This window comes from Medicago truncatula, chromosome 6 (genome assembly GCF_003473485.1).
Source record: "Medicago truncatula cultivar Jemalong A17 chromosome 6, MtrunA17r5.0-ANR, whole genome shotgun sequence".
In the NCBI taxonomy this organism is placed as follows: Eukaryota; Viridiplantae; Streptophyta; class Magnoliopsida; order Fabales; family Fabaceae; genus Medicago; species Medicago truncatula.
In genome coordinates this window covers 15,325,031-15,351,219 of record NC_053047.1, presented here as the reverse complement: position 1 = coordinate 15,351,219, position 26,189 = coordinate 15,325,031, and the positions used below count along the sequence as shown (strand labels likewise).

Below are 26,189 nucleotides of genomic sequence, written 5' to 3'. Positions count from 1 at the left end.
TGATTGATTGATGGGTTTCATCCCGGGAAATGGCGACTTCTGTCTATGCTTTGATTGAGGGAAACTCATGCCAATAGTTTGTTTAAATGGCGACTTCTGCCTGTTCTTTGATTGATGGCAACTTCTGCCAGGTTTCTGATCGGTGGGCTTTATCCCCAAGGAATGATTACTTAACCATCAACTGAGACATTATGTCGGGTTGTTTCACCATCAACGGTCTGCTTATGGGGTCGTATCCCATCAAAGTTATGCCTAATGGGATGTTACCTCTTTAGTAGCCTGATTATGGAGTTTGTTACCTCTTTAGTGGTATGGTTATAAGACGTGACCCCGCCGTTGGTTTTGATTAGTGGGCAGTTACCCCTTCAATGGTTGAATTAATAGATTGTTACCTCTTCAGCGGTATGATTGAGGGGTCGTTACCCCTTTAGCGGTATGATTAGTGGGCAGTTACCCCTTCAGTGGTTGAATCAAGTTTTGTTACCTCTTCAATGGTATGGTTATAAGGCGTGACCCCGCCGTTGGTTTTGATTAGTGGGCAGTTACCCCTTCAGTGGTTGAGTAAATGGTTTGTTACCTTTGTTACCTCTTCGACGGTATGATTGATGGGCCGTTACCCCTTTAGCGGTATGATTAGTGGGCAGTTACCCGTTCAGTGGTTGGATTAACGTTTTGTTACCTCTTCAGTGGTATGGTTATAAGGCGTGACCCTGCCGTTGGTTTTGATTGTGGAGTTGTTACCCCTCCAGTGTTTGTTTCTTAGGGCCTTACCCCACCGGTTGGTTTGAATTTGGGTTTTTACCCCGTAAGTTGGTTTGGATATGGGTCGTATCCCATCAGTAGTTTGAACATGGATTTTACCCCATCAGTTGGGTGACTGTTGGGTCGTATCCCCATCAGCAGTTTGATTATTGGGTTGTATCCCTATCATTGGTTTGATTATTGGGTTGTGCCCCCATCATTAGTTTGATTATTGGTTTGTTCTCCTATCTCCAATGTGTTTGATTCAAGTTTGTCACCAATTGAAGTTTATTTCAAGTGGCAGGTCCCACCGATCAATCTTTGTGTCAATTCAGTTTAGCTCCCCAGTAACTTTTGTAAGCTATCCTCGTACCGGTAACAGGTGACTTTCATATTGTTGGTTGTTACCCAAGTAAAGGTAATTGACAATATCTTCTCTTTCGTATTTTGGTCGTTACCCGTGTTGAGGTAACTGACGGTATTTCCTTTTCGTAAGTTGGTCGTTATCCGAGTTGAGGTAACTGACGGTATTTCCTTTTCGTATGGTGGTCGTTACCCGTGTTGAGGTAACTGACGGTATTTCCTGTTTGTATGTTGGTCGTTATCCGAGTTGAGGTAACTGACAGTATTTCCTTTTTGTATGTTGGTCGTTATCCGAGTTGAGGTAACTGACGGTATTTCCTTTTGTTATGATCGTATGTTGGTCGTTACCCGAGTTGAGGTAACTGACGGTATTTCCTTTTCTTATCGTATGTTGGTCGTTACCCGTGTTGAGGTAACTGACGGTATTTCCTTTTTGAATGTTGGTCGTTATCCGAGTTGAGGTAACTGACGGTATTTCCGTTCCGTATGTTGGTCGTTATCCGAGTTGAGATAACTGACGGTATTTCCTTTTTGAATGTTGGTCGTTATCCGAGTTGAGGTAACTGACGGTATTTCCTTTCCGTATGTTGGTCGTTATCCGAGTTGAGGTAACTGACAATATTTCCTTTCCTTTTCGTATGTTGGTTTTTACCCCAGTAAAGGTAATTGACGGTATTTCGTTTCGTATGTGGGTCGTTACCCCTGTAAAGGTAACTGGCGGTTTTTCCTTTCCTATGTTGCTCGTTACCCCAGTAAAGGTAATAGACAGTATTTCATTTCGTATGTTCGTCTTTACCGCAGTAACGGTAATAAAATAATATTTCCTCCCCAGTGATATCTATCAGTTTTTTCCCCAGTCAATGTATTTTTTTCGTCCTTGCATTCATACTTGCATCGCAGACATTCATAAGCATTGCATTCTCAGCATTTCAACTGGTCAAAAATTGGTGTACTTAGTATTTAAGTCTCTTCGACCCGTTGATTTAAAATTTTCATTTTTTTAAATCTCCGTGACGGAGAAACTTAAATAGGGGCATCTGTCATACCCCAAATTTTGACCACTTTTCTCTATTCTTACCCATTTTATTCGTATTTTTAAAGTCGGGAATTTTCGTCGTTTCAGACGAAATTTTGGCAAGGAGGTTACTTTGAAGTACCTCATTTTTTATTCCGAGTCGGACCCTCTTTTCTCTTTTTATTTTCTTTTATTAATTTTAATCTTAAGATTAGTTACTTTTTTTATATTTAATAATTTTTATTTTCGATCTTTTAATTTTATTTTTCTTTACATGATTTAGTTTAATTTGTTTTATTTTATTTCGTATTAGATTTATTTTATTTCTTTTTAATTAATTAGTGTCTAAAAAAAAAAAAAACAAAGTGTCAATAGGTCCAAAATAAAATGTACAAGGTCTAAAAAAAAATTTCAAGTCAAGTGTCAACTTTAACATTTCTTTTTCAAAATTCACCATAATTGTCCATCATTTCCATTAAACCAATTTTCCATTTTTCATCAACCTCCTCACCTATAAATAGAGCCCTCATTCCACACAATTTCACACACCAAAAAGTTCTCTTGAGTTGTCAAAGAACTTTTCTCTCTTCTCCCTATTTAGCTTGTGTTAACGAGCTATTCTTTTCTTCTCCCTTTTTTTTCTGTCCCTTCGGAATAAGTCCCTTCGGAATTTTGTCCCTTCGGTAGTCCATTTCTTTTATTTTCTTGCATTTTTATTTCTTTTTAGCATTTTTACATTTTATTTTATTTCTATTTAGCATTTTAATTATTGTTATTTATTTTCCAGCAATTAGAATGTATTTAGGTCCAATGTAAATATAAATGAGAAAAGTGTGTGGGTGTGTGTGTCCTTTTATTTCCTTACCGCCTTAGATATATCCAAAAAATGCAAAAAAATTAGATTAGGGATTTTGTGGTGATCCAACATCACTACAAAAATCCACGCGCTTTTATTTTTATTGCTCCGTCAGTTTAATTTTCATTTATTATTCAAAAACAACAAAAACATGCAAAACTCCAAAAATATTTTCTTAATAAACCTTGGTTTGTAACCCAAGTGTTTTCCTTTTTATTTTCTTAATCAAATGCTTAATTGAATTAATATTCATAATAGACTTGATTTCTTTGTAATTAAAATTCGACCAACCTCACCTTATTTTATCTCATGCCTTGAGGCCTCTTTCCCTTCTAAAAACCCATTTTCAAAAAATCTTAAAATCAACCTAACCCACCAAAAAGAAATTTTTGAGGTGAACTACATTGGTTTTGATCCCTTTTCTTTAAGGGTATGTAGGCATAGGATTTTTATCCTTCCAAATCAAATAAAAATAACCAAAAACATACTTCTTCTTCCTCCATTCTTTCACTTAGATTTTTAGGTAATAATTTTCAAATAAGCAAATCAATTTAGCACAAGATAAATTAGGTAAGAGGTTCCTGCGGAATACCGTAGATGCTTAGGGTGCTAGCACCTTCCCTTCGCATAACCAACCCCCGAATCCAAAGTCTCGATAAGGGTTTTTACTCATTTTTTCCCTTCCCACGAATAAAAATCGAGAGTTCAAAGATTGACGATTCAAATCAATTAATGGTTTGATATCCGAAAATCACGAGCACAGAGTCTAAGTTGCATTGTTGCATTGTTGAGTTTAAAGTTGTCTATGCTATTGATGAAGATTGAAGTTGTGATTATGTGATAAATGTTTATCAAAGATGCTATGTTGATTAAGACTGATTAAGAAGTTGATTATGATTTGAAATTACATTGATTAATGTTATTGTGTTATGAAATCTCACCCCTTCTGCTTGAAAATGCTGCTCTTCGTATGAGTAACTTGCAGGTAATCGTGCTTAGTGTGCAATTGCTGTTTGTGAGTGGCCTTGCCTCACTGTGTCGTCTAGGTCTCTCTGATACGTAACAGGATGGGGTGTTTGATATGCATGCTTCATTCTCTTACGTGACTATTATGTTATTTTTATAATGTTATGGATTAACTGTTGAAATATTTTGATGGGGCCTACGTGCCAAAACGTTTTATGGATTATGAAATAATTTCCGCTGCAATGTTTAAGTTATTTGGTTAAATTGTTATTTAACTGGTTTGGATTATGTTAAATGTGATATCCCGTTTGTTTATGCTGTTTACTCTGATAATTGTTTAAGAAATTTTCATATTGGGAAAACGGGGTGTTACAATTGGTATCAGAGCAGGTCGGTCCGTCCGGTCAATTAGAAGAGTCTTGTCGAGTCTTAGTAATATTTATATTACTATCTTATGTTGTTGTTGTTGCTTGTTGTAGAATATCAGAAATGGCTGGAAGAAACGATGCTGCGATTGCTGCTGCACTAGAGACTGTAGCACAAGCTATTGGACATAAGCTGAATGCTGGTGTGACTGCTGAGACTAGGATGTTGGAGACTTTCATGAGGAATCATCCTCCAACTTTCAAAGGAAGATATGACCCCGATGGAGCCCAGACGTGGCATAAGGAGATTGAAAGGATATTCCGTGTGATGCAGTGCACTGAAGTCCAGAAGGTACGATTTGGTACTCATCAGCTAGCTGAGGAAGCTGATGACTGGTGGGTTAGTCTTCTACCTACCCTTGAGCAAGAAGGAGCTGTTGTGACTTGGGCTGTGTGCAGGAGAGAGTTCCTGAGAAGATACTTTCCGGAAGATGTCCACGGGAAGAAGGAGATTGAATTCCTTGAGCTGAAGCAAGGAAACATGTCTGTGACCGAGTATGCTGCCAAGTTCGTGGAGTTGGCAAAATTCTACCCCCACTATGCTGCTGAGACTGCTGAGTTCTCGAAATGCATCAAGTTCGAGAATGGTTTGAGGCCCGACATTAAGAGGGCGATCGAATACCAACAACTCCGAGTTTTCCCTGATTTAGTGTATAGCTGCAGAATCTACGAGGAGGATACTAAGGCTCATTACAAGGTTGTGAATGAGCGGAAGACCAAGGGCCAGCAGAGTCGCCCCAAGCCTTATAGTGCCCCTGCTGATAAGGGAAAACAGAGAATGGTCGATGATAGGCGGCCAAAGAAGAAGGATGCTCCTGCGGATATTGTTTGTTTCAACTGTGGCGGGAAAGGCCACAAGAGTAATGTTTGTCCTGAAGAGATCAAGAAATGTGTCCGGTGTGGCAAGAAGGGTCATATTGTAGTTGATTGCAAGCGTAATGATATTGTGTGCTTCAACTGTAATGAAGAGGTACAATTTGTCACTAAGAATATAAATACATCGTTTTTTTTTTTTTGACAAAATATAAATACATCCTTAGTTATCAAGTTTTGCTAAAATATTTTAAAGTGCAAACTAAAATATTTTGTTACACAATTTGAAATATTTTGATATGCAATCTAATATGTTTTGGTATCTAAAATATATTTTTGTAATCAATAATATATTTTTGTACTCAATATGATATATTTTAGTATTTAATTTGAGATTCCCTCAAAACAAAAAGTATTTAATTTGAGATATTTTTGTATTAGATCTAATATGATTTACTTACTCCCAAGGTACCACTACTAAAAAAAGGTCATTTTCGGACGGTTTTGGGACGGAATTTACGGAACTTTCCCACGGAATTCGGACGGAAATGCATTTTCGGACGGAATTCGGACAGATTGGGCGTTGTCTGAAAAAGCCGCGTCACAAATCGTATTTTCGTCCCAAATTCCGTCTGAAATATATTTCAGACGGATTTCGTACGGTTTTCGCACAAACACAATTGTGGGATATTGGACTAAATTTCAAACGGATTTCGGACGGAATTGAATTTAATTTCCTACGGATTTCGGACGGAACTGAATTTAATTTCCTACGAATTTCAGACGGAATTGAGTTATAATTTCCTACGGTTTTCAGACGGATTCAAGATAAAAAAAAATTGAATCTTTAACAAAACAGAAAAAAAAAAATATAAGTACTTGAAATTGAACAAAGAAATCGTGAAAGTTATTAAGCAGGCACAATAAAATTAAGCACAAAACCCACAATTATTGTCAACAGCAAACATGAATCTAAGTCTAGGTAGTTAAGCACACTAAAAACCCTAATAAGTAAAACAAAATAAACCCTAAAATTGAACAAGAATCAGGTACAAGTTTAAGGTAACATGCTACAATTGTTGAATAAAACACCGAGAAAATTAAAAAAAATACAGAGAATCCTCATATCTGAAGAGAAGAGAATCTAACCTTGGTGAGCTTGAGAAATTGATTGACGAGCTTGAGAAGATGTTGGAAGAAATTGATTGAAGAGAAGGACAAGAGAAGTTGATCGAAGAGCAGCACACTGAGAAATTGATTTTTGAGGGTTTTAGGGTTATGAGAGAGGGAGATGAAATTTTAGGATAAAGAGTAGAACACGCGAGGGAAATTTTGTGAGATAAGCAAGAGATGAAACTTTCCCAATTAAAACCCTCAAAAATATAAGCCGTCCGAAATCCGTCTCAATATTTCACACGGTTTTGGGACGAAATTGTTTTTTTAAAAGAAATCCGTGGGAAAAAACCCTGTTTGAACATGTCATGCAGTTTTCACACAATTTTGGGACGGAAATTTCGCTTCGTTAAAACTGTCCCAAATCCATCCAAAAAATTCAGACAAAATTGTATCCGTCTGAAAATTCCGTCCGAAAACGCTGTTTTTTTTAGTAGTGTACTACCATCAAGGTACTCCATCAACAGTAAGCACGCATTATTTGAATGGTTTAAATAATACTCCCTCTATTCCTTTTTAAGTGTCTTTCTAGAGTGAAGTTTTAGTTCCTATTTAACTGTCGTTTTGGTATTTTAAGGGTATGATAATATTTGTCAATTATAACCTTTATTAATTACTCTTATCTTTGTCAATAAAACTAATTAATGTTATCTATTTGAAAAATTAAAGATTGATTTTTTAAACAAAGTTTGTTTCTTGTTATTTTTAAATTGAAACAAAATTTCGTTGCTAACAATGGTTTCAAGAAGAGTTAAAATTCTATAAATAGCTGATGAGAGGTGAACAGGGAGCAATAGTTGAAGACTCATTTGAAAAGATATAAGAACAAGAACAAGATAACAATGAAGAGGAAGAAGTTTCATCAATATAATTTTTATATTGACATAATTATTATAAAGATGTGCACAATATTTAGAAAATTGACATTTTTTTTTTGTGTCCGAAGTTTGAACCCCGGACCATGCATATTTTATGCATTGTCCTTACCGACTGAGTTAAGCTCAGGAGGACAATCGTTTTTTATGAGAGAGAGAGAGTGCGCAATAAAATAGACGTTTGTTATGAGAAAAAGATAACATTAAATTTATTGGAAAGATAAAGTGTGTGAAAAAATAGGAATTTATCTGTGGATTAAAATGATGGTATAGTATGAAGAAAAATGTGCAAAAATACACATCGTTATTTTGGTGTTAATATTCTAAAAAGACACTTAAAAAGGAATTTATTTGTGGATTAAAATTAAAAAGGAATTTATTTGTGGATTAAAATGATGGTATAATTTATTGTTGAATTCTAATGTGGAACTTTACGTGTATAAATAAGACACCAATTTCCATCTAGCAACATTTGCATTTCATGAAAATATAGGAAAAGGGACAGAAAAACCCTACTTACTTCTCTCATATCTCTTTTACATTTGAAACATTCAAAATTGAAGGCTGGACCATACAATTCATCATCTGTTTGAAGAAAGGTAAATAATACTCTCGTATCTCTTGCGTCAATTATTTTCTGTATATGCATGCATTCTCTTGAAGATTTAATGTTTGATTTTATTATGAATAGTAATGGTAGAAATCGTTATTACATTGTTAGGAATCAGATCATTGTTATAGAGTTGTAAGGTTTAACAAGTCATTGAACTCAAGTTGTTAAAGAATTTACGTTTAAGAACTAATAGTTGAGGATAACACGAATTTGAATCGGGAATGAAACAATCTTTGATCACACTTTATTTATCTCACGGTTGAACTCCGAATTACCAAGCTTCTCTTTCTTCTCCTAAAATTGGAGGTTACGACCAAAAAGAAGAGTCACAAGTTTGAATTTTTTGGTCAGAAACATTTTCTACTACTATAAGAAATCCAAATAAGGATATATGTCTTTTCTAAGATAGCTTATGAAAACAGCTTATACATAAATTATTTAACTATTTTTTCTTTTGTTATAGAAATAACTTAATACATATATCCTTTATTATCATTAGTGTCTATGCTATAAGCTACAAATAAGCTGTTCATCCAAACGCGGCCTTAAACTAACGAGTCAAAGTAATACATTTTAGGGTAAATTGCAATTTTTGCCTCTTAAGTTGTTTTCAAGTTTTTTATTGGTCCCTTAAGTTTATATATTTTTTCTTTTCCTTTCTTTAAGTTACTTGTTTAGAAACTTTGGTCCAAGTTTTTTCGTTTCATTCTGGTCATTTAGGGTATGTTTGGATGGAGGATTTGAGTGGAAGGGAGGTGAGAACTTAGTTTTCTCTTTTACATTATGGAGAATATAAAATGTCAATTAAGTGTAATTGAAGTATTATATGATTATTCACCATGTTCTTCTTTAACTTTTTCTTCTTCTTTTAAATAACAAATATATTTGAAGATATAAAAATTAGCTCTCCAAAGTATTCCTCTCCAAAACCCTATCAAATCGCCCTCCCAAACAGATCCTTAAGGTACAATCGTTACATACTTTGGTCCACTAAGTCAATTAAACGACCAAAGTTTAAAATGTTTGTAACTTAAAGGATCAAAAGTGTTGCTTTTGATTATCCTATGATTTATTCCCATGTTGAATCTTCAGTGTACATGTAATATTTGTAGAAAAATAATCGTGTTTTCATGTAAATTGCAGACAAGTCCTAGTTTATCTTAAAACAGTTAAAGGTTACATACATTAAAAACACCTACAGTTGTTAGTATTGTTGATTCAGAAATAGTCACAACTCATGAATGTATGTATAATTTATATTGTTTTGCAGTGTTGATCATACTTGCTGTTTAAGGAACATGATCATCTTGTGTCATTGGCCAGAAATTACAATGCATACCTCTTTCCAGCGAGCGATGATTGATTCTACGGTTTTCTTTAACCTTCCCAAAACCCTGCACACAAAATTTTCACTCAATAATTTTTGCTCCCATCAGTGTTTTCCTCTACAGCCAGAATCACTTTAGGTCAAACAAATTCCGGATCATAACGAATCGCGGAAATATGTACTGTAATTTCAGCAAAAAAAAAGTTCTCGACGCTGTCACAACTTCTCTTTGTAATTGCCTCTCTGAAATTAACCAACAGTTTACAGTTCTGGCTCTCAAATCAAAAGCTTGTGGCCAAGTAAGTATACCATATTCCAGTTGTTGTTAATTCTATTTTTTATTTACTATTATTTACTTAGAATTCTGATAGGTTCGAGATATCTATGATATCGAGAAATATGTACTTAATGTGTAAAATTTAAAATCAATAAAAAAAACAAAAAGTCAAAGGGCGTTGAATGCGACACAAGTGTCTCTAGTTAAACAGTACAGGTGACAAAAAAGAAATGTATCGAATTTGGTGCCCCTTTTCCGTTACTTTTATCAGCTATCAATTTTATATTTCATCTATCAAAACTCTGAAACCTCGATCAACAATTCAATTCATCAATATATCAATCCCCCAACAAGTATTATTCTTCATAATACACAATCAATCAATGGCATTACGCAAACGAACCTTGCTCAAAGTCCTCGTTCTAGGTGACAGTAGGTATGTGCACTAACTTCATTTTAAGGGTTTTTCAATTCCCTTTTCTCTAACATTATTTTTTATTTTTTCTTAGGGTTGGAAAAACTGCCGTGATAAATCAGTATCCTTTGCAATTTCTGATTTGGTAACCGATTAAATTTTGAATACTATTACCTATTTGATTTTTTTCATGTGGTGTTATTTTGTTGCTTCGTTCGCATAATTTTGGTAATTGTACTTTTTATTTCAATTTGCAACTTTGAGGATCCTAAAATTTACTAGTTTAGAATGCCACTTTTACCTAAAATTAACTTATTTGACGTCGTGTTTTGATCGCGATCTTTGATAGTTTGGAGAATTGTTGTTAAATGCGGCCTCAACTGTGTTTACGGAGAAATCAAAATCCTTTATGTCGCTGCTCAGATTTTAGTTGTATACCTTTATTTAAAATGATGTGTCTCACTTCAAAGCAGTCGAATTGTGGTAATGGTTTATTGTTGTAAAAAAGAGGCCTAAATCACAAGCATATAGACATCGAAAACCCTAATGATGCAGCTCAGACCGTAGTGAGATACTTTTATTTAAAACTTCGTGTATCACATCAGAAAAGCCGAATCCATTATGATCTATTACAATTTGAAATAATATGTGGAAAATAATAGATGCTAAACTCGATGAATTGATATGGTTAATGACTATTGGAGGTAGGTAGGTTGAAGTTAGATACTACCATCCTTAAGTATTGGTAAATTATGGTTTTTCAACACTACTCTAAAATGTATTGTTATTTCTCTCTAGCATTGAATGTGGTTAGGCACATAATTAGGATGATACATATTTAATGTTGCTGAGTTTCGTTAAATATAATGCTTCTTTAAAACTTATTATTACTTGATTTGGATTCATTTAAGGTTATTCATGGATTTTCCTTTCTTGTGATCGGCATATGTGGTCTGTTAACTACTTTTATAGATATGTGCACAAGAAATTTGAAAAGGAATATAAAGGTACAATCGGTGCCGATTTCTTCACAAAAGAATTGAAGATTGGTGACCAACCCGTGACTCTACAAGTGAGTTTTCTACTTCATTGTATATTCTTACGTAGATTGTGTATATCTCATTGTTTTATGTGTCTGGATTGTAGATATGGGACACTGCTGGGAGGGAGCGATTTCAAAGTCGTGGTGTTTCATTTTATAGAGGGTCTGACTGCTGTGTACTTATCTACGATATTAATCACATGAAATCATTTGATGCACTTAAGAACTGGCACGCGGAGTTTGTAGAAAAGGTTTACTATGCCATCTCTATATTTCTGATTTTGTTAATTTGTGTGATTTGCCTGATAGGCTTGAGGCCTTGGCCCTCTTACAATTTTTCAATTGATAATTCAAAATGAGTATCAAGAATAGATTCTTTTGAGGTTTGTGCGACAAGTTATGACTTCTAAAATTATGATGGCAATAGGGAGCCTCATATTTTTGTGTATTATTTCAGATAGCATTCTAACAGTAATTATATTTGATTATGTAATAACTCGCGACCATTAGCGTCGCATCACTGACAGCTTGAACATCCTCTACACATTCCACATTTCTTAGAGGCCCAAGTCTTCTTATTATTGGTGGTGTTAGCTTATTTGTCTATCACATTTTACTGCTGTATCTCTTTTCTATACTTCACTGGTTGCCGTAGTCAGTTTCACTTTCTTCGTTCTCTTCATAACAGCTTCTTTCTGCCGGTTTTGTTCTCTGCTCCAGCGCTAAAGATCGTCATAAATTCGAACTAGAGATCTATGACAAGAAAAACAGAGAAAAAATGATAGAGAATTTTCATATATTTATTGATTCTCAAAAAACTGAACTTGATAGTTCGGGTTACAAGTATTTGTAAATTGGCTGATAATTCATCTAAGTTGATAGTAACCTTCAATCACTCTAAAATACCGAGACAGTTTAGAACTGTGAGAAACTAACCTGTAAGATGTGACACGTTACCAGCTGTCAAAGGCATAACTGACTGGTGCCTATGTGGCACTGAACAGGCTGTCATTTCTTTGAGACAAAAGAACCTTATACTCCCACATGCTTGGTTCACTATACTAATATAGTACATATTGTTACATTCATGGCTTCCAAAAATCATAGTTCAATGCTAGATTTTGCTTTTTTGCTTTATTATATATCAATGGCAGACCATGGCAGAGAGACAAAAAGCTGACATACCAGCCGATGTATGGTGCTGCCATATCTGAGTATGGCACCGTGGCACCACCGTCCTTCATAAAATTGGCCATGGCGGAAATCCAAAAACCTGCCACCGCCATCTGCCATGGTGCCACTATGGCCGATATTCTTATTCTTATTGAATAAAACAATTTTTCTAGATTGTAAAACCTGGACTTCTCTGCGTAGTAATTTTTCTGCTTGAAGATATTTGAGCCCACTAGATATTGGGAGTTCATTGAGCTAAAAAACTTGTTATTTTTAACTGTCGGAAACTAACTCATAACATGTGACGCGTTACAGGCTGTCGGAAACTAACTGGTGCCAATGTGGCACTAAACAGGATGTCATTGCATTCAGACAACATAACCTTATACTCACACATACTTGGCTCCCTATACTAAGATAGTGCATGTTGTTACATACATGGCTTCGAACAATCATAGTTTGATGCTAGTTTTTGGTTTTTTGTTGTATTGTATATCACTGTTATCGATGGCAGACCTTGGCAGAGAGCCAATGTTATCCTACATATAGCGCCACAATATCTGAGTATGGTTCCGTGGCGCTGCCATCCTTCACAAAATTGGCCATGGCAAAAAGCCAAAAACTAGCGATGATCTCTGCCATGGCGCCACTATGGCCGATATTTGGCAACACTATTATATAGCACTTCTGGATATCCTTTTCCTTTCTTGCCTTCTTTGAATTCCTGTAAGTAAATTATATAACCTGGATCATTGATTTTTTCTGTGTGAATGAAGCATTCAAATTCTTCTATTTGAATATATCACTGTTTGATTTGTTATGTAATTAGACTGCTCTGGTAATAGTTTTTCTCTTCGAAAAGGTTTGAATCCACATGATGTTCAAATTCGTTGATATGACAAATTTCTAACAGTTAGTTTAGTGACAGTGCATAGTGTCGAAACCTCAAGTCTCTACATTATTTTCATTCTTTGATTTCTCTATGGACATCCATGTTCCTCTTCAAAATATTACAAATTCTTCAGTTTGGGTTTTCCATTACAGGTAGGGATTGGTTAAGATTAATGTTTTGTGAAACAGGGAACCCCTGATGATTCTACGACTCCTCCAATTATACTACTTGGAAACAAAGTAGATGTTGATGGCGGGAGCAGTCGAGTGGTATGCAAAAGCTATTGCACTTATAATATATATTTCTTCATCTTCTGCACAAGGTTCTAATTATGTTCGGTACAGGTTTCTGATGAGAAAGCAAGGGCGTGGTGTGCTTCGAGAGGGAACATTCCTTACTTCGAGACATCCGCAAAAATGGACTTCAATCTTGATGCTGCATTCCTATCTATTGCCATGTCTGTTTTAGCCAAAGAGCGTGACGACGTGTAAGATTTTCTTTTGATTCGCATGCTGATATACAATATCACACACACACACACACACAGTTAACCGTTTCTTGCTTTTCTTGAATATTATTAATTAAGAGTTGACCTTGTAGTCATATTACATGACTTATCATATTTATAAGGAAATGATAATAGGTCGAAATGTTGATAACAAGCCATGTTAAAAGTATTCAACATGGTGTTTGAGATATAGTTATTTCGGTTAAACATTTCCATGTACTCATTGAAAAGAGCAAGTTGAAATGATCTTGCAATAAACATGAGTAATCTGAATCTTAGTTTTCTGAAAAATCATAATGTGGAAATCAAATTCTTCCCCTCAACTTTCTTTAAGTTCTCTCATTTAGCTTCTCCATAAAAATTTAAAAGTTTTGTCAAATAGCAGCGATAGCAATGTTGTTACGCTGCAGCATAACAGACTTTGATGAATCTGCTACGAATACTGTGAGGCTATCCTAGTTTTGCTATTATATTGCTTGGAAACAAAAACAAAAACAAAATCATATGTCGCAGTATTTTACAACTTCTCCAATTATACTGCGAGGCTATCCTATCCTAGCAGCCGCCATACCAGTTTCTAGTATATTCATCATTTCAATTATATTTTACTGCAACACTGTCTGTGATTAGTGTATATATTGAGTTATTGAACTGTAACTCTGCACATAGTTACTTTTCAAATAACTCGATCCCCTCCCCATTAATACTGCAGTTCTGAATCCTTATATGCATCCCACACCAGTAACCAACTAGTGTTTAAGAAAACTCTACGGTGTAGTATGTAGTCACTTCTGTTAAAGAATATATGTTGAGAGCTTAGTAAGTACTTTTTTTCTCCAAAACACCATCAAGGGCATGAAAAATTGTGGCACGTTTGAGAGCTTCTATTTGGGAAATCTCAACTTCACAGACCTCGAAACATTAGTCATTTAAGAGATTAAGAAGTACTTTAATTATATTCTATTCTCGCTTCAGATGTTTTATGGTTTTACCACGACTTGATATATTATGTTTTTAAATGATCCTTAGGAAATAATATAGAACTTTGTGATTATAATTTTATTTAAGTTCTTATTTTTTTTTTTATTTTGCATGAAGACATGTCTAGAAATCACATGGCTTCTTTGGCTCTTTGCATATGATTTTTTATGGTTTATCACATCGCTTCTGCTATTTTTGTAATATACACAGTATATTTGTATGGTTTTTTTGCATTATTTTTTGGTTTTATTTTTGGAAAAGGGTGATTGTGCCTCTTAACATTTTGGATTGTTTGATTCGACCTACTTCGTCAATATGCAATTTATTCATGTATTTGCTCAACTTTCTTCCCTCTTTCGGTTAGTAACCCAATCCAATATCCTCCATTAGTCAGGTTAGTAGCTCATACATAGTAAGAAGAACTCAAACCTGCACCTAAACATAAAAGAAGGGTTTTAGAATGACGACCCTCGAGAGACCAGAACATAGTTACATAAATACCATAGTTACATAAATCATTGACTTTCCCTATAAACTGTGAACCAACTCGCGGTAAGATTGCGAATTGGTTCGCGCAAATTCACTCAAAAACAAGTGCCAATGTACCAGCCCGGTTACCAATGAAAATTAACCAGTTTATTTAAGATTAATATAACTGGGCCTCAACAGTGATTATTACTTTCGAAAAGTAAAGATTTCTGCTGTCCACCCAGCATAAAATACTCGCGCCCTGCAGCCATGCCCAAAATGCCTCTGCCCTAGTTAAGTCACGCAAGTGTAAAAACTAAGTCCCGTTTTTTACTAGCGCACGGGCATTTTGGGCATGGCTGCAGCGCGCGAGTGTTTTGTGCTGGGTGGAGAGCAGAAATCAAAAGTAAAACATCATTGGCCCACCTGCATAATGAGTAAGGCATTGTATTAAGGTAGGTAGTTGATGAGACGGGTGGTAGACAGTTATTTATAGCATAAACTACTTCTCGATGTTTGATATACCTCCGATGGGGGACTTTCTATTTTTCTATGCTAGCCTAAACACATGTGCTATCGAGAATATACGTTTTTTTACTACTTTTGATAATACATACACATGCGTCGGTAGTTTATATTCAATTAATAGAGAAGCTTTATAGGTAACAAATTGTACTGGTGATGTGGTTTAGAAGCTAGCAGAGACAGTGCAAACAACAATCTGTGATTACATTAATAATAATGAAGGCTTTCTTTGTTAAGGGGTATTAAATAGTTCTAAGGTAATACATAGTTTTTTTATTCTTTGAGAGTTGTGTACCACGTACCTGAAACTGTACCATATACTGAAGCGAATTCCGAACCGTGTGACTATGGTGCAGACCCTTGAAGATCTGTTGTATCTTCTCATTCCAGAATTAGGGGAATTCTTCCCTTAATTTGCTAATAGAATACCATGTTCTTGTAGCATTTTTTCTATCAGACGAGATTTCAAAAGATGGCTGCTTAACTGACTTTTGAATTCAATATTTGATCATCCTTTGCAGATACTCTCAACCATTTCCAGAGCCTGCTGCCCCAGTTAATATACAGAGGGTTGGATGTGCATCCAGCTGGTGTGCATTTCTCTCTAATGCATTGGCAAAAATTCTTCGCATTCTTTCTCGAAGGAGAACATGAATTCTTGATGCTGCCATTGTAATCCTGTTTGACTTGTGGTCCATCTTCAGAATGTATCATTGGAAGGAAACTATTGTCGAATTGCTTTTGTTGTCAGGTGAATAATTGTTGGGAAAAAAACTCAAGACATCTATTTATCGATAAAAGTGGATAGATCGACACGTTAGTGCCGGTCTAAACACTAGTGCTTATTTTAAATTGATAACAAGGATATGAAATACTCATGTTATGAACAATTGTGATAGATAGAAGATGGACGACATGAAAGTTATGTAAAATGCATCTTAGAAATAATGAAATAATATTTTGGTATTTTCAAAATTTATGAAAATGAGAAATATGTTTTCAAAATATGTAAAAGAAAATGATGAAGAAAATATTAGATTTTTTCTTTATGTATATTCCCAATTTCTACATATATTAGTTATTTATAATGCTAAAATTACAGGTCCATAAACCTCAAATAATAGTTCATAGTTATCACAGCATCTTTTTCTTCTAAGTCATCGTCTTACCGAACAATTCAGCCTTGGACATGTTGTAGGGTTAAAATCTTTTTGGGAGAATTTCCGTCCATTTAGGGATTAGTCGCCGCAAGTTACACGCATAAGATTTACATATTTTTAATCTTTTAGTCCCGATTTTTAGAAACCATCTTATTAATCCCTCTATTTAGAAAACAACGAATTTTCAGGTCGCACTCATTTTTAAATGATGTTGTGCACTCTAAAACACTCAATTTTCAATCTACTTGAGCTATGTCTTTTAAAATAAATTTAGGCATTGGAGCTATATCAAAATAAGAATCATGAGAGTCAAGAGTCACTGCTTGTAAGTTGAACAAAATTATAATTTTTTGACTTCAACAATATTCTTGCACCAATCATAAGCAAACAAAGAATAGTGCATAATCTTGCAAAAGCACAAATGATACTAAATCTCCAACTTTGAATAAATTGAAAACTCTAACAATGAATTCACAACACAAATGTATTATAATAGTCCCAATTGTATAATGAATCAACCAATTTATCACAATTAGAGTCCTTTAAAAAAATATTATAAACGAGAAATATACTTTGATGTTATTATTCCCTGCACGGCACAGTGGTAGAGCCTGGAGATGCAGTAGTGATCATCACTACTATAAACTTTGATAGAAGCAACGTATGTCAATCAGAATTAGGGATTTGTTAATCCTATACTCCTACTACAAAATTAGGGTTGTTGATGGGTTATAAAGCTTGGAGCCGAGATACGTAATACAAATACGAGTGCCATGCGAATATGCTCTTTTTTGTCTTTTGAAAAAGAAAAAAAAAGGAATATGCACTTGTTAACCTGAAATCTAGTTCCTCTAGCATGCCATTCTCCAACTTAATTCCTTTACGTCGACCGGTATCACCGTCTTTGTCCCAAAGGTGAGCCGGAAATTGTCTCTCTGGTGGTTGAGTGTGGCGTGGTGCGGTATACCTACAAGACGTTCGGAAGCTCCTCGGGCCAGTTCCCCTTCGCTTCCTCTTCAACCCCTTAATATGATGTTTCTACTTGTCCGTTCATGGGTGTTCTGATGACAGGTCATTTTACGTTATTCTTAGCATGTTTTTCAGTTATTTTCAGCAGGTTTTAGTAATGTTTTCTATATTTGAGTCTGTAATCCGAGTTTTCCTGAAACATAACAATATTAGGGGTTTTTTGAAGTAATTCATGAAGAAATCATGCAAATCGGCAAATCAAAAACATTTGAAGAATTATGAAGACTTAGGAAGACCAAGAATGAAGATTCAAGATGCCTCAATTATACTAGTAACTATCCGTCTAGGAAGTAATTAGTTAGTAACTAGTGAAAGATATCGAAAGCGAGTTGACCCTAGTAGTAAGTACTTAGGAGGGGACGTTACTAAGACTGAGTAGTAACTCTGTTGAACGTAGGATGTAACTGGTTAGTAATTAAGGAAACAAGCGTGTTCAGGGAATAAACCTAGATATAACCATTGTCTTAAAACCCTTAGTAAGGTAGACGATATAGTGTTGCCCGTTTGTAGAACTACTAAGAGCGGAGAGAGGGTGTGTTATGAGTGTCCTAAGATTCATAGATGGGTTGAGCTAATGGAACATTGTCATTCATTACATTGGAAAAAAACAGGAATACCAATTTAAGTTTATGCTTTCAATTACCTTAGACACGGTAACACCCCACACGTAAGGATCACTGTGCGATCAGCAGGTGCAACCAGACTCGGGAGGGATAGACCTAGTTAACCGAGATTTATAGACCCCACACGTAAGGATCACCTTGTGATCAGCAGGTGCAGTTTTCAACCTTCTAGGTTAGTCACGTCCCAATGACCCCATCACTTGTATAGTCTACTTAAGATAAATAAATGTGACAAGACTGTTATTTGCTATCCAACAATATAAACAGAGGGGGTTCGAAGAATCCTAAACGCTGCTTACTTTTCTACAACCAAAAACAGGTATACTTGCTATGTTGCAAACAGATAAAAATTGCAAGATTTATAACCCTTAACTTTTATATCGTCAAACTTACAAAAATAATTAACACGAATTGTTTGGGCGAAACGATAATCTTTGTGGATACGATACTCTACTTATCAATTTATATCTTGGTAAACGATTTGGTACACTTGCATAATCCGCATATCAAGTTTTTGGCGCCGTTGTCGAGTATTGTTGATATTTTCAACTAAACAATTTAAATTACTTATTTTTTCTATCTTTATTTTTTCTGTCATTTATTTTTGCGCATTTTATTTTTCTGTTTTAAAAAATTCAAAAATACCAAAAAATTAAATAAATTAAAATACCAAAAATATTCAGTCCTAGTTGAGTTGTTTTATTTTTCAGAGTCTAGTTTATCATATAGTTTATTATTTTAGTCGCTACTAACATAGTTTATTTTTCTGTTTTGCATTTAGTTTATTGTTTCCATTTAGTCCTAACCATTTTTTTTTTCTTTTGGTTTTTACCATTTAGGAACTAACCCCATTCGTTTATTTTTCTTTTTATTTATAGAGTCTTAGTTTAGGTTAAATTCTTAATCGGTGCATTTTAGGGAGTTGTAGTAAAAATAACGGTTGTTATAATATCTACATTAGATAGAGTCTATGTTTAATTAGATTAATTAATTTTTAGAGTCGGTCATTAATTTTGCATTTAGAATAAGGATTAACATTTATTAATAATAGTCATAGAGTTTTAAGTTTAGTTAGTAATAATATTCGGTATTAACTATAATAATTAGTTTAGATCAAGTCTGCATTTAGAAAACAAATAGAGTCAAGTAACCAGGTAAGATTTGTCAAAAAAAAGTAACCACGTAAGAATTAACCCCAAACCTAACCAATATTTAAATCAATCGCAAAATTATTCTTGTTAGGAATTTTTCTCGAACTTGCAATTATTGCGTGAAATAGGTAATCATGGAATCAACCAAGAGTAAACAATGAATGGCAATTAAGGAGGAGACGGAAGAACATAATTTGGAGCAATTCATAAATTTGGAAGAATTTGGAGCAGGTTGGCCCCGATCTTGACTTTCCTGGTCGGGTTGTCGTCCAGATGGACGGATGTCAACTCTCCGTCAGGGGTAGGGTGCTCGAAAGGCATCTCCTGTCCTTTCTTGCCCAACAGAAAAGGCAACTCCTGTCCTTTCTCGCCCTTGGGGTATTTTTTCCTCCTGCTGGGCGTCTAGGTCGGCGTTGCTGCAATTCATAATGCGGCACCACAGGTTTCCTCCTGATGTCGATTGGGGTGCGGGTAGCTTTCCCCAGGCCTTGTGACATTTTTTCGGCCCATTTCAAGCCCGCATGGATCATGGCCTTGTCTCTGTTCCTGATACGATATTTCATCTTTAAATGGACCGTTGACGTACCTCCATGGGCGAGTGCTTCTTTCGTTGAAGCCATGGAGGTTGGTGTTGTCGTAGGACTCCAAATCTTCTTTCTTTAGGCCTAATTTCTTAAAGGCGTCTTGGTATTGAATGTCGACGGATTTTCCTTCGTCTACCAGGCGCCTAGCGACGTCATGGCCTCAAATTCCCATGATGATGACGTACAATAACTCTTCGTTAGGAACCCTGTTCACCTTTTCGCTGTCGGTGAACCCTAAAAGTGGCCTTTTCTTGGCTACTTAGGGGGGCGCTACATGTATCGCCTTTAGTTCAACCACCTTTCTTTTGGACAATCCCCTCGGCCCTTGGCTTGTTGCAAAGAATCCACCCATTATTGCTCCGAGAAAGATCCGATCTCCGTCTCCTTCTCCCTCGATGTCCATGTCTATCTGATCTCCATTGGTGGCGTTCCATGCAATTCTTTGCGGGGACTCGCCCCCTATGAGGAACGTTTCTTTTTTGGGGATTTCCGTGGGGGAGCTCTTCGGCGTCCGTCGTTCTTCGATCACCTCTTCGAGTTGGTAGCCGAGGTCAAACCTCCATCGGCACCAAAGGTTGTGATAAGCAGCGATTGAGCATTGTTCTGTATCATGGCCCCAAGTCTGGCGGTAGTAGAAATATTTGGTCATGTCGGTTCTCGATGACTCTTTCAACGATTGCAGAGCTTTGATACCTGCTTCCTTGAATTATGTGCTTAAAATTATCGGAGGATAGTTTATCACTATGCGTTCAACGGGGTGTAGTCTCTAGGGTGAAGGCGAGAGCCTCTAGCTTTTTCGTTGTTATTACGGCACCATTTATCGCCATCCTTGTTGGACTGTTTATTTCTAAGTTCTTATTTTCTTTGTAGTTAATGTATAGTTGGGCGCGCATTAGTAGGTCGTTCAATTCTTTGGCTGCCCAAAGTCCGAAATCTTCTTTTAATTTGCATTCATCGCGGAGGTTGCTCTCGAATATAAAACATTTCAAGCCGTCATGGGCGCCCAGTACATCTACGTCTGCCCGAGTGAAATTGTCAACACACTCCCTCAAAGTTTCTTTCTTGTCCTCGACGACGGCGTTCAAAGTCGTCATGGTCTTCGACCGCTTTCGCCTCGCTTTGAAGTGAGAGGTTAATTCGCTACAAAGCTCTCCCCATGAATCGATAGAGTTATCCTGTAGGCCCTTGAACCAAGTCATGGTGGTGCCCTTCAGTGTTAAGACGAACAATTTTCACTTAGCCGCGCCCCTCGTGCGATAGTAGTCAAGGATATTGTCTAGGTGCTCCACGTGCTCGTCCGGATTTGTAGTGTCGTCATAAGTATCTAGCTTTGGCGGTTTCACAAAAGCGTGGGGGACATGATATTATGATATCTTCCTAGTGAAAGGTCGTTTGTGGCAGCTTATGTGACGGTGTAACACCCCATTCCCAAATATAAATTATTTAATAAAATAAACACACATCAGAGTAATATTTCCAAATGGGCATGTCACACTTCATTTTCAAAACTTCTTAAATAGAAATATAAAACTATTTTAATAACTTTCAGCAATTAATATCATTAATCTGCAGCGGAATAATTGAATTTAAGCAACAACATTAACTGTTTTAAACTTCCAAAAACATCTCGGCATAAAAGCCTCATCCAGAATAATCCGACAATTATAGGGCTACAACAGCATTATCCAAAACTTGATACATAGGAATGAAAGAAAACAATAAAAATCCCATCCCACGTATCAGAGCCCTAGACACTTTGAGCCACCACCTACTACTCAGGATCACCTGCAAGTTACCCATAGGAAGGGCAACGTTTCCAAGCAGAAGGGGTGAGATTCTCAATCAATAAAAATAATATATAATAACATCAATTGAAAATCTAACACCTTACAACATCAATGATTATTCAATAAACATAGGTATTTCATAATCAACAACAATCATCCAAGTATAGAATTCAATCAACAAATGCAACTCATGATATGACACGCCACCCTCCCTTAATACTCCTCAATAATGCAATTATGCATGTGGTACCATAATTCAGGGCCGTGACCCACACCGCTGTCGAATGGTTAAAGCATTCTCAACAGGACCTAAGTCCTCATCGCTCCACACCGCTTTGAACAACTAGTGTTCCACCGCTTTGAACGACAAGGTGTTCCAGAGCCGAAGCTCTCCCATTTGATGTTTATGCAACTACCCAACCTGTGTATATCTACATACAACTCGACTATTACATATGTTTCATATGACTTACTACTCCCCAACTCAAACAATCCAGAACATACACAATTATTTATAATTATGCACATACATCAATCACATTCCACATGTTATATATATACATATTCACTTGTTTTCATACACAATCATCTCCAACATTTACTAACACCAATCATATCCAATCACCGGCTTGTTCTAATAGGTTTCGGTTACCTACACCAGGGTTATACTAGTCAAGGAGAAATTATAGAATGCTCAAGAAGTCCCTTCATGCACTAAGTAACAGTTCAGAAAAGCTGACTAAGACTCACTTCGCTTAAGCGACGGCTAGTTCACTTAAGCGACCAGCTTACAGTAGGTTTGGGTTCAGTTCGCTTACGGGTCGCTCACGGTTCGCTTGAGCGAACTTTGGACAGAATCAAAATTGTTTTTCGCTCACGGGGTCGCTTATCATTCGCTTAAGCGAATTCTTGGCAGAATCAAACTTAATTTTCGCTTACCAGTTCGCTCACGGTTCGCTTAAGCGAACGGGTAAAATCGCATTCTGGGCAATTTCCTTGAGTGCTCGCTTAAGCGACGGATGCTTCGCTTAAGCGACCAATCATCTGGGCAGTGCAAAACCTACGGTTTCAGACCTCTTCTCACTCCAAAAAAACCAATTTTAATCCCCCAATCACCCAAAATGTTTTCCAGCAGATGTTTACAGGTCCTATATACAACTAAGCATCTAAGGAAACACAGAGTAGCCATTAATAACAACAATCACAGATCATTCCACCATCATACACAAATTCATCAATTCATCCAATCACTCATAAATTTCAATCAGTTTATGATCACAGCAACAACAAGATTTAAGTTTTTATTCTAAACATTACATTACAACAGAATTAACATGATCAATACCCATTCCCCTCAGAATCATCATATAACCCTAACCCACAATTTATCTTCCAAAAACTATGCAATTAGGTCAATTTTCAGAAATTATAGATTATGATTATTGAGAGATAGTCTCACCCTTACCTTAGTTTTGCAGAAAATTAGACAGCAAGGATCGGTTCTAGGCTCTCCTCTCTTGTTCTTGCTCTTCTTCTCCCTTTTCTCCCCAAAGCTAGTTTCTTACGTAAAAACGTTTTGACTGTTTTTCTTTCTTTCTTAACTTCTTCTTAACTCCCTTCAATTCTATTAATTCCCCTTAATTTTAATAAATTCTAATTAACTCCCTAATTTCTAAAATAATACTAATTTCCACTTATTTTAATTATTATTATAATAAACTATATAATAAAATGCACACATCATATAAATCACCAAAATCATATAAAATCACATATGAGACTCTAAACAAATCAAAATAAAATAAAATAATAACTAGGGCGTTACAGACGGCGTTATGGAAAATATTTCCATTCCTTCAAACGACTTTAGCGTGTAGGAGAATCTTTCCTCTCGCGGTGCTTCGAAGGTTTATATCGTTCAGGACGGTGCGGAGGCCGATTGTTGCTTCTTGCCTCCTCTTTGGCAGTTCATTAGTATGCAGGTGGCATCGTCCAATACCAACGGAGTTTTCATTGTCGAGCTTCTTCGATTTTCCTGGCTACTACCTTTGAAATCTTTTCTTGATTCTTCTCCACTCGTTCGAGTCTATCGTTCTATTGATGAAGCAAATTCACCAGGTTAGCTAAGATCTCGTTCATCTCTAGCGGCGTTGGATCTTGAAGAGATGGTGGCAGAGGAGGAGGGACGTCCTCCAAATGGAGAGGAGTCGGAGGTAGAGTCGTTTCGTTCAACGAGGTTGTAGCGTGAGTGTCAGCTGTAATACCAAGGATAGCGTCGTCTTCCTCATGATTCATCGAAACCGTTCAACTTTGGAGAATTCAGATCATTGAACGCGATGCTTGAGAGGTGGAGGAACGGATCGCAGCGGTTCTCCTGTGTGTTCCAGCCATTACTTCGGAGAGAGGAGTAATAATTGTTAACTGTTGTGGTGGAGGAACGTGTAACTGAAAACGGTTAGAGAACGAACACCTCCTTCTAGCCCCAAATGATCCGTCTGCTGAGAACAGTTGAGTAGCAACGACGGTAGAGAATGCTTCGGTATGACGGTATTGACTTTCGGCATGGCAGCGATGAGTCTTCGCGATGGAACGAAAGCTGCCTATTGGCACGTTAGCACTTTGACGCTCAAGTAAGTGATGGAACTAATAAACAGTGTGTAAGAAGTGTTGTGAAAAGTGAGAATTTACCTTGAGGGTAAAGCAAGTTCACGCTTATATAGGCGCGCGTTGGTAATAATCGTATCCGAGTTATGCGGCGTGTGATTAGGGATGGAGCAGGACACGTATAGGGTGATCCTTGCGCGAATGTGCGCTCCTATGTGGCACGGTGCATACAAGCTAGCGTGCTCCCTTGGGTACGGAGTCATCACGATGCAAGTTAACGAATTTGAGTCTTCTGACCGATCCAAAACAGAGCGGAAACACAGTCACTCATGGTGGTTATGACTACGATAATCGCAATTGTCAAACATTACAATTTGGCAGTTATGGGGGCCGTTATGATTTTGTGTTTGGATAAGTGTCTCATATTTTTATGTACGCTCCCCCTTGCGGGAAGGGGGTGTGCATCAAGTAAATGTCCCAATTGTGAATTAGGCTTGTTTGTTATTGGGCTTCAACTCAAATGGGCATGTTCATTTGCGCAGTCCAGAACAAAAACCTAACTTAACCCTAACTCACAATTTAGTAAACTCTATATAAATGTATGATTTTACTTTGGTTGATAATACTGGAAAAGTTCAGATGCGCTTCGCCGAAGCTTGATTTCTCTCTTTCGATCTGGCTCACTGAAACCTCACTACCTTGTGTTCGCAAAGAATAATAAAGGTAGTCTTCCACTACCTGTCTATCTTTCATTGATGAAGAGAATATGTACGCATATATTAATGGATTATAATGATCAGTGTATGGTGAGGTAGAGATCTCAAATCATTTACATTTTTTAATATAAATTGAATTATTGCTTTGGATCATTTTGAATATTCTAATCTTATCTTGTTTTTTCTTCACCAGATCTACGAACATGGAAACAAAATTAACTTTAAAGATTATTATTATAGATCTGATCAAGTGGTTATCATCAAGATTTCATGTATTTCGAAACGTCGTTATAGTTTATCTTATTGTTTGCTTTGGTAATATCCAAGATAAAGTTCGTTCGAGTGTGATTTCTTTGATTAAACCTGGAACAAAAAAGACAAAATTTTGTCTTTTTGAAGAAGGTATGCCTATTATTTATTATAGCTTATTTTGATTTTTTTTTTTTTTTTGATATCAAAAGATTTATTATTTATTTTGACTTAATATCTTATTTACTCTCAAACAAGTACCATAAGAAATCAATATATTTTTCTTAAAAGTAATGATTATAATTTGAATGTTGATTTGATGTTTTCTTGTATGTATAAAATTAACCTTTGTTATAAATTGTGCATATTGATTCCTAAATCAATTTAATTACCAATGTAATAGATCCATTAGGAAATTGAATACGACCTCTTTAAAAAGATCCAAATATGGGTATAAAAGAAAACAATATTGAGTATCTATCCAAGTATCTCTTTCTGTGTTTGTTTTTCAATCTTCTCATCTTTATTGTGACATTTCAATACAAAACAATGTATGTTGTTTCTATTTAATCCATTTCTGCCACCACTACCCAAAACAAGGGGTTAGATGGGAAATCTTGTCATCAGCCAGATTTCTGAGCTACTATGCATGTTTGTTATTTTCTCCTTTTCATTTTCTATTTATTTGATTTAGAATATTAATGTACATAAGTTACATCTTTTAATTCTTATATTTATTGATTATTATATAGTATTTAATCGTGCATATTCGCTCACTTTAAATTTATGTAACACTAATATGTAATTACATTCAATTATTTCATCACCTAAGACAGTG

The 26,189-nt window shown here is 36.0% G+C and overlaps 1 protein-coding gene across 1 annotated transcript; it reads left to right on the top strand.

Annotated features, from left to right (window-relative positions):
• Positions 1 to 9,678: 9,678 nt before the first annotated feature.
• Positions 9,679 to 16,406, top strand: LOC120580833 (ras-related protein Rab7). The gene is made up of 7 exons (XM_039834980.1): positions 9,679 to 9,880; positions 9,954 to 9,980; positions 10,832 to 10,931; positions 11,006 to 11,152; positions 13,155 to 13,235; positions 13,311 to 13,453; positions 15,970 to 16,406. Exons 1-7 carry the CDS (start codon positions 9,828 to 9,830, stop codon positions 16,100 to 16,102), a joined length of 684 nt encoding a protein of 227 aa, XP_039690914.1. The 5' UTR covers positions 9,679 to 9,827; the 3' UTR covers positions 16,103 to 16,406.
• Positions 16,407 to 26,189: the final 9,783 nt, after the last annotated feature.

Excerpts from the sequence above, each read along its gene's own strand:
- LOC120580833 (XM_039834980.1), top strand. The coding sequence starts at position 9,828 with ATGGCATTACGCAAACGAACCTTGCTCAAAGTCCTCGTTCTAGGTGAC. Across the intron at positions 10,932-11,005 it reads ACCAACCCGTGACTCTACAA|ATATGGGACACTGCTGGGAG; the intron begins GTGAGTTTTCTA and ends TCTGGATTGTAG. Across the intron at positions 11,153-13,154 it reads ACGCGGAGTTTGTAGAAAAG|GGAACCCCTGATGATTCTAC; the intron begins GTTTACTATGCC and ends TTTGTGAAACAG.